The 18,005-nt window shown below is 45.5% G+C and overlaps 1 protein-coding gene across 1 annotated transcript in view; it reads left to right on the top strand.

The window, feature by feature from the left end:
* VIPR1 (vasoactive intestinal peptide receptor 1) overlaps positions 1-18,005 on the top strand; it is a 122,606-nt gene that overhangs the window by 77,525 nt on the left and 27,076 nt on the right. Inside the window, exons 4-6 of the mRNA XM_079946954.1 lie at positions 5,422-5,525; positions 6,824-6,921; positions 7,574-7,706. Coding sequence (XP_079803080.1) covers positions 5,422-5,525; positions 6,824-6,921; positions 7,574-7,706 — 335 coding nt within the window. The remainder of the gene's footprint in view (positions 1-5,421; positions 5,526-6,823; positions 6,922-7,573; positions 7,707-18,005) is intronic.

Genomic DNA, 18,005 nt, shown 5'->3' with positions numbered 1-18,005 from the left:
CTCACTTCCATACATCACTACTTGGAAAACCATTGCTTGAACTATACGGATCTTTTTCGGCAAGGTGATGTCTCTGCTTTTTAAGATGCTGTCTAAGTTTGTCAGGGAAGTTGTAGTCCCACTCTATTCTGCCTTAGTCAGACCACACTTGGAATACTGTGTCCAATTCTGGGCACCACAATTTAAGAAGGATGTTGACAAGCTGGAATGTGTGCAGAGGAAGGCAACTGAGATTATCAAGGGTCTGGAAACTAAGCCTTGAAGGAGCTGGGTATGTTTAGCCTGGAAAAGAGGAGACTGAGAGGAGATAGGATACCCATCTTCAGATATCTTAAGGGCTGTCACATGGAGCATGCTTGTTTTCTCCTGCTCTTGAGGGTAGGACTCAAGGCAATGGCTTCAAGTTACAAGAAAGGAGATGCTGACTTAACATTTAGAAAAACTTTCTGACACTCAGAGGTGTTCAGCAGTGGAACAGACTTCCATGAGAGGTGGTAGACTCGCCATTCTTGAAGGTTTTGAAGCAGAAGTTTGATGGCCAACTGTCATGGATGCTTTAGCTGAGATTCCTGCATTCCAGGGGGTTGGACTAGATGACTCGTGGGGTCCCTTCCAAATCTAAGATTCTATGATTTATAACCTGCCTTTTCCCCTGATGGGGCTCCAGGCAGCTTACAGGTAAAAATAAGAACCACTAAAAACATGGGGAGGGGGGGGGGAAAACCATTATTTTTTAAAAAAATAAAAATGAAACAAGTGATAGAAGTAAAACTATGGTTGTTGTTTAGCTGTTTAGTCGTGTCCGACAAGATGAATTTTAACAGGGAGAAATGTAAAGTATTGCACTTGGGCAAAAAAAAATGAGAGGCACAAATACAAGATGGGTGACACCTGGCTTGAGAGCAGTACATGTGAAAAGGATCTAGGAGTCTTGGTTGACCACAAACTTGACATGAGCCAACAGTGTGACGCGGCAGCTAAAAAAGCCAATGCAATTCTGGGCTGCATCAATAGGAATATAGCATCTAGATCAAGGGAAGTAATAGTGCCACTGTATTCTGCTCTGGTCAGACCTCACCTGGAGTACTGTGTCCAGTTCTGGGCACCACAGTTCAAGAAGGACACTGACAAACTGGAACGTGTCCAAAGGAGGGCAACCAAAATGGTCAAAGGCCTGGAAACGATGCCTTATGAGGAACGGCTAAGGGAGCTGGGCATGTTTAGCCTGGAGAAGAGGAGGTTAAGGGGTGATATGATAGCCATGTTCAAATATATAAAAGGATGTCACATAGAGGAGGAGGGAGAAAGGTTGTTTCCTGCTGCTCCAGAGAAGCGGACACGGAGCAATGGTTCCAAACTACAAGAAAAAAGATTCCACCTAAACATTAGGAAGAACTTCCTGACAGTAAGAGCTGTTCGACAGTGGAATTTGCTGCCAAGGAGTGTGGTGGAGTCTCCTTCTTTGGAGGTCTTTAAGCAGAGGCTTGACAACCATATGTCAGGAGTGCTCTGATGGTGTTTCCTGCTTGGCAGGGGGTTGGACTCAATGGCCCTTGTGGTCTCTTCCAACTCTATGATTCTATGATTCCTCTTAACCCCATGTAAAATCTATTAAGCACCAGCTTAATGTGAAGAAAGGAAAACTGATGTCAGTGTACTGGAGGAAGCAAAGATCACCAGTGCCAAAGCAATGATTCTTCAGCATCAACTTTGTTGGACTGGTCATGTTGTTTGAATGCCTGATTATCGTCTTTCCAAAGCAACTACAGTGGTACCTTGGGTTACATACGCTTCAGGTTACAGACTCCGCTAACCCAGAAATAGTACCTCGGGTTAAGAACTTTGCTTCAGGATGAGAACAGAAATCGTGCTCCGGCGGCGCGGCAGCAGTAGGAGGCCCCGTTAGCTAAAGTGGTGCTTCAGGTTAAGAACAGTTTCAGGTTAAGAACGGACCTCCAGAACGAATTAAGTACTTAACCCAAGGTACCACTGTACTCTATTCCCAACTTAAGAATGGAAAGCAAAATACCGGTTGTCAACAAAAGAGGCTTAAAGATGCTCTCAAGGCAAATCTTTAAAAATGCAGTATATGTGCTGATAATTAGGAAACACTGGCCTGCGAGTGCTTTAGTTGAAGAATAGCCTCTAGCAAAGGCGTTGTGGACTTTGAAGAAGCACTAACTCAGGACGAAAGGGAGACAGGAGCTAAGAGGAAGGCATGTTTGGCAAACCCTCACTGTGATCAGCTCCCACCCGGAAACCTATGTCCCCTCTGTGGAAGGATGTGTGGATCCAGAATTGGCCTCCACAGTCCCTTAAGGACTCACTGCTAAGACCATATTCATGGAAGATTATCTTACTTGGCTGCGAGTGACTGGCAGGGAGAGAAGAGAAGCTCTGCCTCCACAACTGGAGACAGTGATGCTAACCCTCTGACGCCTTTCCCCTCTTCCTCCCAATTAGCACCAGTGCCCCTGCTGGTGGGAAGCTAGTACTGCAGCTCTGCCCCACCAGTCGAACCACGTCTGCTCTGCGCACGTTCCAACCATTCCCATGGTTATTGCTTCATGGCATTCCAGAGTTTGGGGTACGGGAAGATTCTGGGGTTCCAACAAAGCCCTGGGTAAGAAAGGCAGACAAATCCCGAAAGGAAGCAGAATCTGTTTCAAATCTCTCATCAATGTGAGTGGAAGGGGCGCGAAACTTTTGTCAATGGGAGGGCACTTCAGTCAAGTGTAAGGAACAGGAGAACAAAAGCATCATGGAGAGGATGAGCTTTAAGAAGAGGCAGAAATTGCATTTAGGCGAGTTGCCTATTGATAGCCAAACCCACGCAGCAGAGCTAATGCGCCAAGCACTTAAAGAAACAAAGCACAGCACGGCTGAGTACTTGTTACAGTGCTGTCAAAATGTGGGCAGTTCGTATAACCCAGCAGGAGTTTCTGGGGATTCGACGTTATTAAGAATTAAGAAATACGCCTGAGCTGTGCAGAAAGTTTGGCCGCGTTTGCAAACTTTGGCATTTGGAAGCGTCTTTGGACAGAAAGGCGGGTTGCAAATTTAAGTCGTACAAGCGCAGATAAATAATACAAATGGCTTTGCAGATAATACAGGTATACAAATGACTACCACTGTGCATAAGGGATGCGGGTGGCGCTGTGGGTTAAACCACAGAGCCTAGGGCTTGCCGATCAGAAGGTCGGCGTTTCGAATCCCCGCAACAGTGTGAGATCCCGTTGCTCGGTCTGGTTTCTTAATAAATGTATTTTTCAACATTTTTTTTCAACTCATTATAAATCTTTTCCCAGAGGTCTTTCACCTTAGGACACGTCCACCACATGCTTTTTGAACTTTCAGTAAAGATGTCTGGGTTGGGGAAAAACATTCCCACATTTCACTGCATTGAACCCCTGCTCTTCCTTCAGTTATGATGAGAGGAGAGGGGCAAGAAGCTTCTCTCTTTGTGGTAAATATCACTCCCCCCCCCCCACACACACACATGATTGATGGAGGGTGGGGCAGGCCCGTGCCTCTTTGGGCCCTGTGTCTTTATTTGTTCCTTTGGATATAGCAGCCATTTTGTAACTGACACCCACAGACTTTTCTCCACATCCCAAAAGGGTCAACTGGCCCAGAGAGGTTGGTGGCCACTGCTGCATCCCATAATGAGTGAGATATAGAGCAATAAGGTTTGGCAAATTGCCCTTCTTGAAAAGGTATCTCATAAACTAGAGCTCGAATGGCCGTATAGACCAGGGTTTCCCAAAGTTGGCTCTCCAGTTGTTTTTGAACTACAATTCCCATCCTCCCTGACCACTGGTCCTGCTAGCTAGGGCTGATGGGAGTTGTAGTCCAAAAACAGCTGGAGATCCAAGTTTGGGAAACTCTGGCAGAGATAGAGAGATAGAAGGCATGATTTTATTTCTTATAAGAACACTGAGGTACATAGTCGCTCACTGCCACCAGTAAATGCAAATGCCTGGCAGGTTTAAGACTGTACAGAACCTTTATTCTCAGTAATGATGGGACTCACAAGTGGACAATGCTTTCATTTTTGTATATCTTTATTATTTGTAAAGGGATTTTTTGTACGAGTCAATACTTTATTTGGAGCTGTGTTGCATCTTTGTACTTTTGTCCTTCCAAGCTGTGATGCTTTGTGGTTTTAAGTTTTTTAGTCTTTCTTTTTGTTACATTTGCACTTTTTTATTTTTTTATTTTTTGGTTAACAAATCAATAAAATATCCTTTTAAAAGATGGAGAAATGCCTCTGAGAAGCTGGGAAGTGGTAACTTGTTGCTTTCCCCCATCCCTCACAAGACTCTGGCGCTGAATAAGCTCTCTCTCCTACTCTCCACCACCCCCAAGTTGCACACTCAGGCCATATTCACACCCTGCACTTAAAGCACTTTGATGCCACTTTAAACCGTCATGGCTTCCCCCAAAGGATTCTGGGAACTGTCGCTTCTTAATGGTGCTAAGAGTTGTTAGAAGCCCCCTGTTCCCCTCACAAGGCTACAGTTTGCAAAGAGGCTGAACAATCTTTTCTTCAGCACGGGGAACTCTGCTGAGGTAATTTCTAGCTCAGACACTCGTCTCGTAACTACTAGAAGCCATGCATTTGGTGTTACAGGTCCAATTTTTGGAACTCCCTCCTGAAGGAGGCACCCACTTTCTGAATTTGGGGCACATGGCAGAAACTGTCTCATTCCAGCACAGATGATAGATGATAGATAGATATATAGATAGATAGATGATAGATAGATAGATAGATAGATAGATAGATAGATAGATGATAGATAGATGATAGATAGATAGATAGATAGATAGATAGATAGATAGATAGATAGATAGATATAGATAGATGATAGATAGATAGATAGATAGATAGATAGATAGATAGATAGATAGATGATAGATAGATAGATAGATAGATGATAGATAGATAGATAGATAGATAGATGATAGATAGATAGATAGATAGATAGATAGATGATAGATAGATAGATAGATAGATAGATAGATAGATAGATATAGATGATAGATAGATAGATAGATAGATAGATAGATAGATAGATAGAGATAGATGATAGATAGATAGATGATAGATAGATAGATAGATAGATAGATAGATAGATGATAGATAGATATAGATAGATAGATAGATATAGATAATAGATAGATAGATGATAGATAGATAGATAGATAGGATAGATAGATGATATAGATAGATAGATACCTGTAGATAGATAGATACTTTTCTGTTTTTACGACTTTTTATTGTTTCAGACTCTGTGGGGTTTATTTTAGGTACACCCGTCAAAAAGGCAAGCGATCAAGTAGAATATGTAATCCCCAGAGATTCTTACCCAACTCTGTAGCCGTCAAGCCTTGCAACCCTCTTGCTTTCTTCCCCTCTAGGTAATGTGAGCAGGAACTGTACCAGCGAAGGCTGGTCTGAAATGTACCCTCCATACATCGCAGCGTGTGGGTATGATCCCAATGCCACTAACGTGGTGGAACAGGTCAGTAAACTCGAAGCAAGGTCGGGTTTGGTAGGGTTGCCGAGAGAAGCCGAATATTCGGTTTCCAGAAGCTTTTGGGACAACGCTGCATTTGATGCTATGAGAGCGACAAACCACTGGTGGCTTGGGCTGGGAAATGGCTTCAGTTCCACACCTCCTTCAGATGCATTTGCCTTGTTGGCATGTGTCCTAGAACTGTGACGAGGCTTCTTTCTTGCCTTGAAGGAGGACAGGAGAAAGGGGCGTGTTTGTCTAGAAACCACTGGCTTTTGTGCAGCTGGAACTCAACCCACTGTACAGTGGTACCTCTGGTTGCGAACAGGATCCGTTCCGGTGGCCCGTTTGCAACCTGAAAGGAACGCAACCCACATGTGCACATGCGTGGGTCACAATTCGCCGCTTCTGTGCATAATTTTGCACGTCTGCGCATGTGCGAGCAGCGAAACCTGGAAGTAACCCTTTCCGGTACTTCCAGGTCACACAACCTGAAAACGCTCAACCTGAAGCAAACGTAACATGAGGTATGACTGTACAAAGAAAACAGTCACATCCTTTGTTCTTCCCACAGATACCTCGGCCTTATCTGCTTTTGCACTTTCTACAAACAGGCTCCAGAACGTTCTCCATGAACAAATGTGGCCCTCAGGCTGCAATAGGTTATCCACCCCGACTTAGAGACCAGTAGCATGGAGTTTCTTTAACTGACTCACAAAATACTGAGGGTGATATAGGTTGTACGATCTGTCGAGCGATAGGTAATAGCAGCTGATGTCCTGAAGTGAAGGCTGAGGTACTGGGATTGGGAGAAGTTGAAGTAAGCTGGGAGATGAGGGAAGATGGAAGAAGAATTTGAATTTTAACTGAACATCAAAAACTGCCTCAGACCATTGGTCCATCTACCTCAGTGTACCATCAGTTCTCCTGGGTTTCCTACAGGGATGTTTCCAACCATACCTGGAAAGCATGGAGATTGTCAGGTAAAGTGACTGCCTCAGGTGGCAGGATCCACAGGAGACCAGATCCCAATGTTTATTCCTCCCTTGTTCCTAACGTAGCTCTTCACTCACCCCTTCTTCCCTGGTGGTTTGCCTCAGGCACCAAAATGTATTGGGCCGATCCTGGGGATCAGATCTGGAATGTTCTTCAAGAAAAGCAGATGTTCTGCCCCTGAGCCGCAGCCCTGCGATCGAAAACATTGTAAGCTTCTTTGAGGGCCTGTTGGCAGACAAGCGGGTTACAAACTGAACGAACGAATAGGTAAACATGCTGTTATTCGCTTTTCTTTTCTGTGTTGACAGAACACATTCTACGGCACTGTGAAGACTGGGTACACCATTGGGCACAGTTTGTCTCTCGTTGCTCTCACGGCGGCCATGGTGGTTCTGTGTCTCTTCAGGTAAGAGACTGTGGCGATCACACAGGGTCCCCAGATGTTTCACCGTCTATGGATCCCTGTGCCCCCACTTTATTTCTCACTGCCACCACCCAGGCCCTACCTGGTACAATACTGAGTCCAGTCAGGGTTAAATTGGAACATAAACTTCGGTTTATTTATTGCAGTTTAACAAGTGTGTGGTTTCATAAACGGTATCGGACAATTACAATCATGGGGTGCCTATCCAGACCTATAACTTCCGCTACCTGCTCTCACTCACTAAACCACCTCTCAGATATTTGCTTGTCTTCCTAGCTCCTAACTGTTCCTGACTCAGCTTATTTCGCTACACTAACACAACCTACCCACAGACTATCCCAATTCACTCCCACGCCAACCAACCACACAACTCCCAACAAACGTCTTCCCTTCGTCCCTCCCAGAGCTGGTTTTATAGTCCCTCTGACTCCACCCCCTGGGTTCTGATTGGGTAACCTGTTTAACTGTTTCACCTCCAGCACTCTCATATGTTAACGTCACAGAGACACACACGGGAAACTTGAGGGAGGGGAAGAGAGTTGGCTTGCCCCTTGGCTCTTAAACCAGTTTCAGTCGGGCTCTCTGTGTGGTGGGCCCCTTTTGAAAGACTCCTTTCTCTCTTTCTCTCATCCAGGAAACTCCACTGCACTCGGAATTACATTCACATGCATCTCTTCATGTCCTTCATCATGAGAGCCATTGCCGTCTTCATCAAGGACGTCATCCTCTTTGAGAGAGGGGAGTCCGACCACTGCTCCATTGGCTCGGTCAGTTGTGCCTTCTGCCGGGAGTGCTCAGGGATGGGTGAAGGGTCTCCTCTGTGCTAGTCTTGCATGCTCCATTTTGCCTCTCTCGTAACTTGACTGGGAATGGCCGCCGAGACCATATAACACCGGTCCTGAAAGACCTACATTGGCTCCCAGTACGTTTCTGAGAACAATTCAAAGTGTTGGCGCTGACCTTTAAAGCCCTAAACAGCCTCGGCCCAGTATATCTGAAGGAGAGTCTCCACCCCCATCGTTCAACCTGGACACTGAGGTCCAGCGCCGAGGGCCTTCTGGCGGTTCCCTCCCTGAGAGAAGCGAGGTTACAGGGAACCAGGCAGAGGGCCTTCTTGGTGGTGGCGCCCGCCCTGTGGAACGCCCTCAGATGTCAAGGAAATAAGCTTTTAGAAGACATCTGAAGGCAGCCCTGTTTAAGGACGTTTTTAATGTTTGATGTTTTATCATATTTTTAATATTCTGTTGGGAGCCACCCAGAGTGACTGGGGAAACCCAGCCAGATGGGCGGGGTATAAATAAATTATTAGTATTGGTATTATTAACTGTATGCTTGCCTGAAAAGGGCTGCAGAGGCAGATTTAAGGCAACATGACTGGTTCCCCCTCACAGGGGCCAATGGAAGGGTGTCTTTCCTCCTCCTTTCCAAAGCCTAGAAAGTGCTGGGCTTTGGGGAAGAAGGCATGAGGGCTCTTGCATGGTCCTAGAGTCCTCTTTCTTCCTTCCCAAAGCCTAGTTAACCCTTACCTAGCTTTGGGAAGGAGCTGGGAGGGCTCTAGGACCATGCCAGAGCCTCCTTCCCAAAGCCCAACAATTTGCTTACCCGCTTCTGGGAAGGTGGTAAAAGGGTCAGAGGAGTGTCAAATTTTGGCCTCACACAGGGCGTCGTATTACCAAGGGCTGCCGCTATGGGCTGCTGCTCCTGGAGTCTTCCTTCCCCTGCAGTTACTGGCTTTGGATAGCTCAACTGGTTAAAGCGTGGTGCCGATAATGCCAAGGTCGCAGGTTCGATCCCCGTATAGGACAGCTGCACATTCCTGCATTGCAGAGGGTTGGGCTAGATGATCTTCAGGGTCCCCTTTCAACTCTATGCTTCTATGATGCTTGGGTTTCCTGCTCCTGTTCAGCCGCTGCAATGCACAACTGGTGCAAGGATTCCTCTGGCTGGCTGACAATTTTAATTGGGGCCATATTTTGCAAAACCCACATGTCACTGAAAAGAACATACAAAATTTGTTATATTAGGGATGCTGTTTTGCAAAAAGGGGGAAAAATGTGCACAAGGCAAAATTGCATATGAGGAGAAATTCACATTGCAATCCATGGTTGGAAGGCTGGAACACTTCTGAACGGAAGCAGCTGGAAACTGCAGGGGGGGGGGAGCGCTCTTGTGATTGGATCCTGCTTGCAGGTTTCTGGTTAGGCAATGTGCGAACAGGATGCTGGCCTGATCATGAAGGCTATCTTTATGTTCTTAAAATGCTGGCGACTTTTTAAAAGCACAGGCTAATGTAGAGTTGTAGAGCATGGCAGCGAAGACTGGGCAAGCGATTGGGCACACTAAGCAACCTTTTCGCCCCAAGAAGTGTGCATAACATGTTTTGCTGCAGTGTCACGTAGCACTCCTAAGGGCTTTTTCCCCGCCTTGATGGTCTCCTAGGAGAATGCGGCTGTTTTGAAAGCGGTCTTGTAAAAGTCATCCGTATAAATGCTATAAAAAAGAACGATTATATTAATAAAGTCCGTGCTGATTCATATTTCGGGCTTCTCATCCTCCTCCTCCTCCTTCCCCCCTCTGCTTTCACAACGGCAGCGAGCTGGAAGAAATCATATACAAAAGATGGCAAGGAAGGAGGGGGTGTCTCCCCCCCACACACACACACACAGTTAGAAAAAGAAGCCCCCAAAATAAATCCCTGTATCTTCCTCACTACCTACACTGCCTCTAGACCATCATTTACTCTATTTAGTGCAGGCTTCCTCAACCTCTGGGCCGCTGGTGGTGCTGTGGTCTAAACCACAGAGCCTAGGACTTGCCGATCAAAAGGTCGGCGGTTCAAATCCCCACAACGGGGTGAGCTCCCGTTGCTCGGTCCCTGCTCCTGCCAACCTAGCAGTTCGAAAGCATGTCAAAGTGCAAGTAGATAAATAGGTACCACTCCAGCGGGAAGGTAAACGGCGTTTCTGTGCGCTGCTCTGGTTTGCCAGAAGTGCCTTAGTCATGCTGGCCACATGACCCGGAAGCTGTACGCCGGCTCCCTCTTTTTTTTTCTCTTTTTTTATTTTGTAGTGTCCTGTATTTTGAGTTTTTCTTTTTTCTTTTTTTTTAAATAATTTTTATTAATTTCCACAATAAAAATATATAACATATCACATTTTCAGCTTTAACAAATTTTCCAATTTTGGACTTCCCTCAGCCTCTCTGACAATCATCCGAATTTGATTTTTAGTTACACAGTTCTTAACTTCACTATTGCCTTTCAAATAACCTTTTAAAAACTGTTTTTCTTTTTTGCAATATCTCTTTGACTTTTACAGAGCTTCTTTAAATGCCACTAACGTTATTTCTCTATCACTTATGTCTTCCCAATAGTCCACCAACTTTCTCCAGTCCTCGATAAACTTTTGATCTCGTAGATATCTGATCTTCCCTGTCAATTTGTCCAGTTCTGCATAGTCCATCAACTTTGCTCTCCACTCCTCTATTGTTGGTACTTGTTCTTGTTTCCAGTTCTGGGCCAGTAATATTCTCGCCGCTGTTACTGCATATTGGAAAAGTTTACAATCCTTTCTATTTATTTCATTTCTTATAATTCCTAAAAGAAAAGCCTCTGGTTTCTTAACAAATGTATATTTCAACATTTTTTTCAGTTCATTATAAACCAACTCCCAGAAGCTCTTCACTTTTTTACATTCCCACCACATATGGTAAAAAGTGCCATCCTTTTCTTTACATTTCCAACATTTTTTACATGTTTTATACATTTTTGCAAGTTTCACCGGTGTAATGTACCATCTATACATCATTTTCATTATATTCTCTTTTAATGCTATACATGCAGTAAATTTCATATTTTCATTCCATAATTTAATCCAATCATCCATTTGTATATTATATCCAAAATCTTTGGCCCATTTTATCATAACCGATTTAATTTCCTCATCTTTTGTGTGCCATTCTAGCAGGATTTTGTACATTTTAGATAATATCTTAAATTCATTGTTTATTATCTCCATTTGAAATTTTGACTCTTTCTCCGCATATCCATATTCCTTAAAATCCTTCTTAAACATTTCATTTGTTTGTAAATAATGCAACCAGTCATATACATGCTCTTTTACCTCTTCATAAGGTTTCATTTTCCATCTCCCCCCTTCTTTAACGATTAACTCTCCATATGTAATCCAATTTTTCCTCATATTGATTTTTTTAACACTCATAACCTCTAGTGGGGACAACCAGTGAGGAGTTTTTGGCTCGAGTAGGTTTTTATACCTATCCCACACTTCTTTCAACGATCTTCGGAAAATGTGGTTCTCAAAGCCTATATGACCTTTCTTCTTTCCAGACCCAAATCTATTATCAAATCCTTCTAAGTCTAACAACTCTATATTGTCTAATTTTATCCATTCCTTCAACCAGCAGAGACATGCTGCTTCATAATATAATTTCAGATCTGGCAGGGCGAAGCCTCCTCTTTCTTTCGCGTCTGTTAGTAATTTAAATTGAATTCTTGGCTTCTTACCCTGCCAAATATACCTTGAAATTGATCTTTGCCATTCCTTAAAGTACGCCGGCTCCTTCAGCCAGTAAAGCGAGATGAGCCCCGCAACCCCAGAGTCGTCCGCGACTGGACCTAACGGTCAGGGGTCCCTTTACCTTTACCTCCTCAACCTCTGCCCTCCAGATGTTTTGAGACTGCAGTCATCCCTGACTACTGGTCCTGCTAGCTAGGGATCATGGAAGTTGTAGCCCAAAAACATCTGGAGGGCCGAGTTTGAGGAAGCCTGATTTAGTACATAGCTATACTACAAGATTTCATTCACAGGAAAACAGTTGTTGATCCCTCAGGCAATGGAAGGTAGAAGGCCCCACAAATCTCAGCCTGCCCTCAGCCAGCCCCCACCTGCCCACTTTCCTACTTGCAACCAGTCTAGGGTTTGGGTCAGCTTCCTTTTCCTTAGTACTAGTGTTGTCCTTGCAGAATCCAGCAGGGAAGAGGATGGAGACGAAAGTAGGAGGAGTTGGCTCTGCCTTGTCCTTGGCTCTAGCGCCACCTACTGTTGGCTCCTCCCAGCTTTCCAATCCACAATTCCCACTGGGCACCAGCCATCACTGCCCCCCCAAAAAAATAATTGGAAGTGTTATTTGTTGAGGGCCAAACCATCTGAGTATTGTTGTAGGATCTGAATACACTCTCACACCTGACTTTGGGAACAGTTCCAGGTGAAACAATCCATTTTCCATCGCCACACTTTTCCTGGCCCTGATTTTTATTTCCTAAAATTTAATCTTTTTTTAGAAAATGGTTTACAGAAAGGATAAGGCAATGAAGTTATCGGGGGGAACCGGTATACAACACAGCTATTTAAAACCTTCAAAAAAGGATGAAAATCAACAATAAGCTGGAAACATACATATCTGTCCCAGATAGATGTCTGGAAACAAAAAAAATGCATTTAGCAGGTGCCAGAAAGAGTACAGTGCAGGCATCTGCTTGATTTCAATGGGCAGGGAGTTCCAGAGTCCACACTAGAAGATAGATTTCTTACAAATGCGGAATGAGTGTCACGTGGAGCAATGCCAGTTCTGCAGATCAAAACAGCCAAGTGGACATTTATGGGATTGTGTGATTTTGCTGGTAGGCACATCTCTTTGTGAGTAAGACCCAATGAGAGCTCCAGTTTTGGATGCTCCTCCTCTGTGCAGCAGATGCAGAGAACTCTTGGCAGTGGGTGTGGATGTTTCACCCCTCCCATTGCAAGAATCTACTGACAATGTTTCCAGAAAGGAGGGGGGCAGAATCTGCTCATCGCTTCTTCCGCTCCAGCCTGACTCTGAGAGAGTCTGAGTGTTATCTGTGTAGAGATAAGATGACTGCTTGTTGTTGTTTAGTCGTTTAGTCGTGTCCGACTCTTCGTGACCCCATGGACCAGAGCACGCCAGGCACTCCTGTCTTCCACTGCCTCCTGCAGTTTGGTCAACTCATGCTGGTACCTTTGAGAACACTGTCCAACCATCTCGTCCTCTGTTGTCCCCTTCTCCTTGTGCCCTCCATCTTTCCCAACATCAGGGTCTTTTCCAGGGAGTCTTCTCTTCTCATGAGGTGGCCAAAGGATTGGAGCCTCAGGTTCAGGATCTGTCCTTCCAGTGAACACTCAGGGCTGATTTCCTTCAGAATGGATAGGTTTGATCTTCTTGCAGTCCATGGGACTCTCAAGAGTCTCTTCCAACACCATAATTTAAAAGCATCAATTCTTCAAGATGACTGCTTAAGCAACTGTAACACTCATGCAGTCCAGTAGTCTCCATTAGTCTTTAGTTTATTTTAGTTTGCAGTAGCTGTAAAAGAATAAAGAAGTTGTGCTTCAGACCCGTCGTTTGTGTAGTTCATACTCTGCTGTGCTCTGCTGACTTTGGCACTGAGTTTGGTGCTCACAGCTCTAAGTTGTGAGTCCATTGCACTTAGACCTGATTCCCTGCAGTGGAAGGTCTCTGGAAGTGCTTTCCCAGCCCTCCTGGCCCAGTCGGGGCTGAAGAGGTTGAGCCCAGTCATTGGCACCGCTCAAAGGCGAAGTTGACCGTGGGCCCCCTATTCAGGTGTGAGTCCCCCTGCACAAGTCCCTAAGCATGCCTAGCCATGACGCTGGTTCCTGGCGTGGCGATGCCCCCTCCAACTCAGAGGCCTTCTTCCGAGAAAATCTGCATCAGATCACGCCTGCTTCGCCACATTTGTTTTCTGATCTGCTTCTTCTTTTCCTCCTCTCTGGCTTGTCATCCCAAGCTACAACAGCTGCTGCCAGCATTGAATAAATGTGTGTTACTGAGTTGGGAAGCATAAGGTCGATTTATCACGTTTGCCCATTTTTATTTTGCAACCGTTGGTCTGAGCCATGACAGCCTGGGTGGCCCAGCCCTATTTTCTAAGAAACAAACAGAGAGGTGTAACAGGCTAAATTGAGTACGAACCACATTATCCATCTGGTCTGAGCCTCTCCCCTTGATTGCCTGCTTAGGCGTTCCAGAAGTGAAAGGTTTGCAATTCTTGGTCTCCTCTTCTTCCTCCCCTTTTTCACCAGCTGCCAAGGGTTATGAAGCATAGGAATTGGTGTGTATCCTTTAGCATGTTATTGTTAGCATCCGTCTGTCTCGAGAGACATTGGAGTACGCCTCTGGGGGTGAATTCAAACCTCTGCATTAACAGCACCAAAGTGGCCTTCCCGGGATGCAAGCCTGGGGCAGTGTGTATGGAGGGCCTGGACTGGCCAGGCAACAAGTCCCCCTTCTTTGCCTTGCTGATGCGATGCAAAAGAAAGTTGGGCACTCAACTCTCACCTGTGGCTCACCTGTCAGCATGCGACAGTAGCCACCTGGTCTCCCAGGTCTAAGTCCACTGGCTCTGTATTCCTATATTGTGTTCCTACGTTTATAAAAACATCATCATTATTATTATTATTATTATTATTATTATTATTATTATTACCCCGCCCACTCTGGGCAGCTTCCAACAAAATATTAAAATACAGTACAGTGGTACCTCGGGTTACAGACACTTCAGGTTACAGACTCCGCTAACCCAGAATTAGCACCTCGGGTTAAGAACTTTGCTTCAGGATAAGAACAGAAATCGCGGGGCAGTGACGCGGCAGCAGCGGGAGGCCGCATTGGCTAAAGTGGTACCTCAGGTTGAGAACAGTTTCAGGTTAAGAACGGACCTCCGGAACGAATTAAGTTCTTAACCCGAGGTACCACTGTAATGCATCAAACATTAAAAGCTTCCCTAAACAGGGCTGCCTTCAGATGCCTTCTAAAAGTCTGGTTGTTGTTATCTTTCACATCTGGTGGGAGAGTGTTCCACAGGGTGGGCACCACCACCGAGAAGGCCCTCTGCCTGGTTCCCTGTAACTTGGCTTTTTACCATGAGGGAACCACCAGAAGACCCTCGGTGCTGGACCTCAGTATCCGGGCAGAACGATGGGGGTGGAGACGCTCCTTCAGATATACTGGACCAAGGCCATATAGGTCTGTATAGGCCAAAACCGACTTCTCAGATGGAGGTTGTTGTTTTTCGTCCAGCTGGATCACTGAGTTTCATTGCCCGTGATGTTTGGGAAAGTGCCGGAGCTTATTTATTTTTAATCAGAGTTCATGATGGAACTAAATTTCTGGCACATAAACGCCTTCCCTCAAGGCCCTCGTTTGATTCCCTTAATTTGTTTCTTGCGTGACAAATGATCAGATACAATCACGCTATCATGAGTAAGGACCAATTTGCTCTTAATGCCTCGTGAATTTGGCAAGATATAAAACTGATTTACACGAAGCGTCAAAACTTGTTAGTATTCCGTACCAGTCCCAAAAGTCTTGTTTTTAAAAAAATAAAAAATAGTAAAGAACTTGGGAGGCTGGGAGTTGAATGGGGAGAAACCCTAACCCCATTTACTTGTGAGTAAGTCCCACCAAATTCAATAAGATTTCTTCTGGGTAAACACGGCAGATTAACATTGCTATTCTGAGGTAAGGTAAAGGTAAAGGGACCCCTGACTATTAGGTCCAGTAATGGCCAACTCTGGGGTTGCAGCGCTCATCTCGCTTTATTGGCCGAGGGAGGTGGCCAGCACGACTAAGCTGCTTCTGGCGAACCAGAACAGCACACGGAAATGCCGTTTACCTTCCCGCTGGAGTAGTACCTATTTATCTACTTGCGCTTTGACGTGCTTTCGAACTACTAGGTGGGCAGGAGCTGGGACTGAGCAACGGGAGCTCACCCCATCATGGGGATTCGAACCGCCAACCTTCTGATCGGCAAGCCCTAGGCTGTGTGGTTTAACCCACAGCACCACCCGTGGCATTCAATAGGATTTGCTTCTGAGTAAACACGGCAGATTAAGATTGCTATTCTGAAGTAGGGACCCCCATTTAAGAAAATGAATATTCACCTCCTGCTCAGCTATTGGCTTCACTTTCAAATAGCAGTTCAGTTGGCATTCAGGCCTTTGAACATAAGAACTTTTTTGTGTCTGTACAAAGGTCCATCTAGCCCAGGGGCCACTAGTATGTTGCCCATGGGTGCAACATTGCCCTTGAAGTCTTTCCTTGGTGCCCACAAAGCCTCTGAGTGCATGCACGTGTCCCCCTTGGTCACAAGGTGGTGAGCCAGCTTGCCTTTTTCTCCCTTGAAAAATACACAGAGCGGAAAGAGGAGATTTGGAAAATGGCCCTCTGCCCTCTTTCCCACTTCCTCTTTCAGCTCTATGTGCTCTTCAAGGCTCAAATTACTGGATCCAACTTTTGCCTAGATCCCTTGGAAAAGCAAAATAAAGACATATTATTCTCTCACTTTCCCATCCCGGGGAAGGGGGCACAAATCCACACTAGGGCATGGGAGAAGTGACCAGATGGGGTGGCACACTTGGTCAAAATTCCAAATCTGCCCATGGGCCTAAAAAGATTGGGGATCCCTGATCTACTGCAATGTCCTGTTTGCAAGACCTCTAGGGGTCTCTTTCAAAGCCATCTGAACCAGTGATCCTCCCCATTTGCTATGGGCAGCAAATTCCATAAGTGAATTAGATGCTTAAGAACAGACCGCAGAACTGAGCAAATGACAAACACCCCCTTAATCTTACATCTTCTGGTGGTCCTTTTAACAATTAATTTCACATATTACCCCACCCCTTCTAAGGAGCTTAGTGCAGTTGGCACACGTTCTTCCCCAGGAAGTCTTCAATCAAAGCTTCCTCCATGTTGTTCCTGCTCGTCTCCTGCCCAGGTACTTATAATTCTGCCTTTGTAGCTCAACGCACATTTTCTTAGACTGCAAAACAACACCGGCAGACACACAACTCCCCCTTTGATGTTGGTGACTTGGCCTAGTTCCACTAGGCAAACAGACAGCAGCATCAGAAAAGGGCTAAAAACAACTGTGAGTGATTTGCAGGAATAACACCATGAACAGGACAATAGCTTCCATTCAGGGCAGCTGATGGAAGGGGATTAATTCTATTTTTATCTGGTTTTCGAAACCTGATTTGACACGTGAGCCCAGCAGGTCAACTTTGGCTAACATCAACCAGCCAAGTTCACAGAGGGTAGAAAAAGCCTCGCCCAGCAGGTGTGATGAAGGGGGGGAAGGAGGGGTGGAATCGGGGCATAGGAGTGGGTCTTAAAATATTAACATTGTGGGATGTTAGGGGAGGGGTACTACATAATGCTCCTTCTGGGGTAGTTTGTCTACCTTTGAGCCCCACCTTGTACTCAGCTCTCACCTGTGACTTCTCGAAGCTGTCAGCATGCAGTAGCACCCGCACCCCCGAATGACTTCGACTGGCCGGCTAAACCAGGTGAGGGTAGCTGATGGGTCTCAAACCCTTGGTGGGTTACGGACCTTCCCCTGCATGTGAAGACAGACTGTCAGATTGAGCGGACGAGACTGATAGTAGGTCCAATGGTCAAGAAGGTGGTTTCTGCAGGTGTGTAGGTGTGGGCGCTGTGGTCTAAACCACTGAGCCTCTTGGGCTTGCTGATCAGAAGGTCAGCGGTTCGAATCCTCATGACGGAGTGAGTTCCCGGAGCTCCATCCCAGCTCCTGCCAACCTAGCAGTTCGAAAGCACACCAGTGCAAGTAGATAAATAGGTACCGCTGCGGTGGGAAGGTAAACGGTGTTTCCGTGCGCTCTGGCGTCCGTCACGGTGTTCTGTTGTGCCATAAGCAGCTTAGCCATGCTGGCCACATGACCCGGAAGCTGTATGCTGGCTCCCTCGACCAATAAAGCAAGACGAGTGCCACAACCCCATGACTGGACTTAACTGACAGGGGTCCTTTACCTTTTAAAAATCTCTTAGCACCCATAACAAACTACAGCTCCCAGAATCTTAACAACCTACAGTATTTCTTTTTGGGGGAAATCACATGCCTTAAATGTGCTTTGGATGTGCTTTAAACGTGCGGTGTGGATCTGCCTGAAATGTTTGCGTTGAAAACAAAATATTTAGAGAACAAATGGGGAGAGGAGGGAATAAATAACCCAAAAATAGATAAAACTCTTTGAAGAAAAATGAATATT

This window comes from Podarcis cretensis (assembly GCF_951804945.1).
Source record: "Podarcis cretensis genome assembly, chromosome: 12".
NCBI lineage: Eukaryota > Metazoa > Chordata > Lepidosauria > Squamata > Lacertidae > Podarcis > Podarcis cretensis.
Note: the sequence above shows the minus strand (reverse complement) of the source record. Positions and strands in the feature narration are given on the sequence as shown.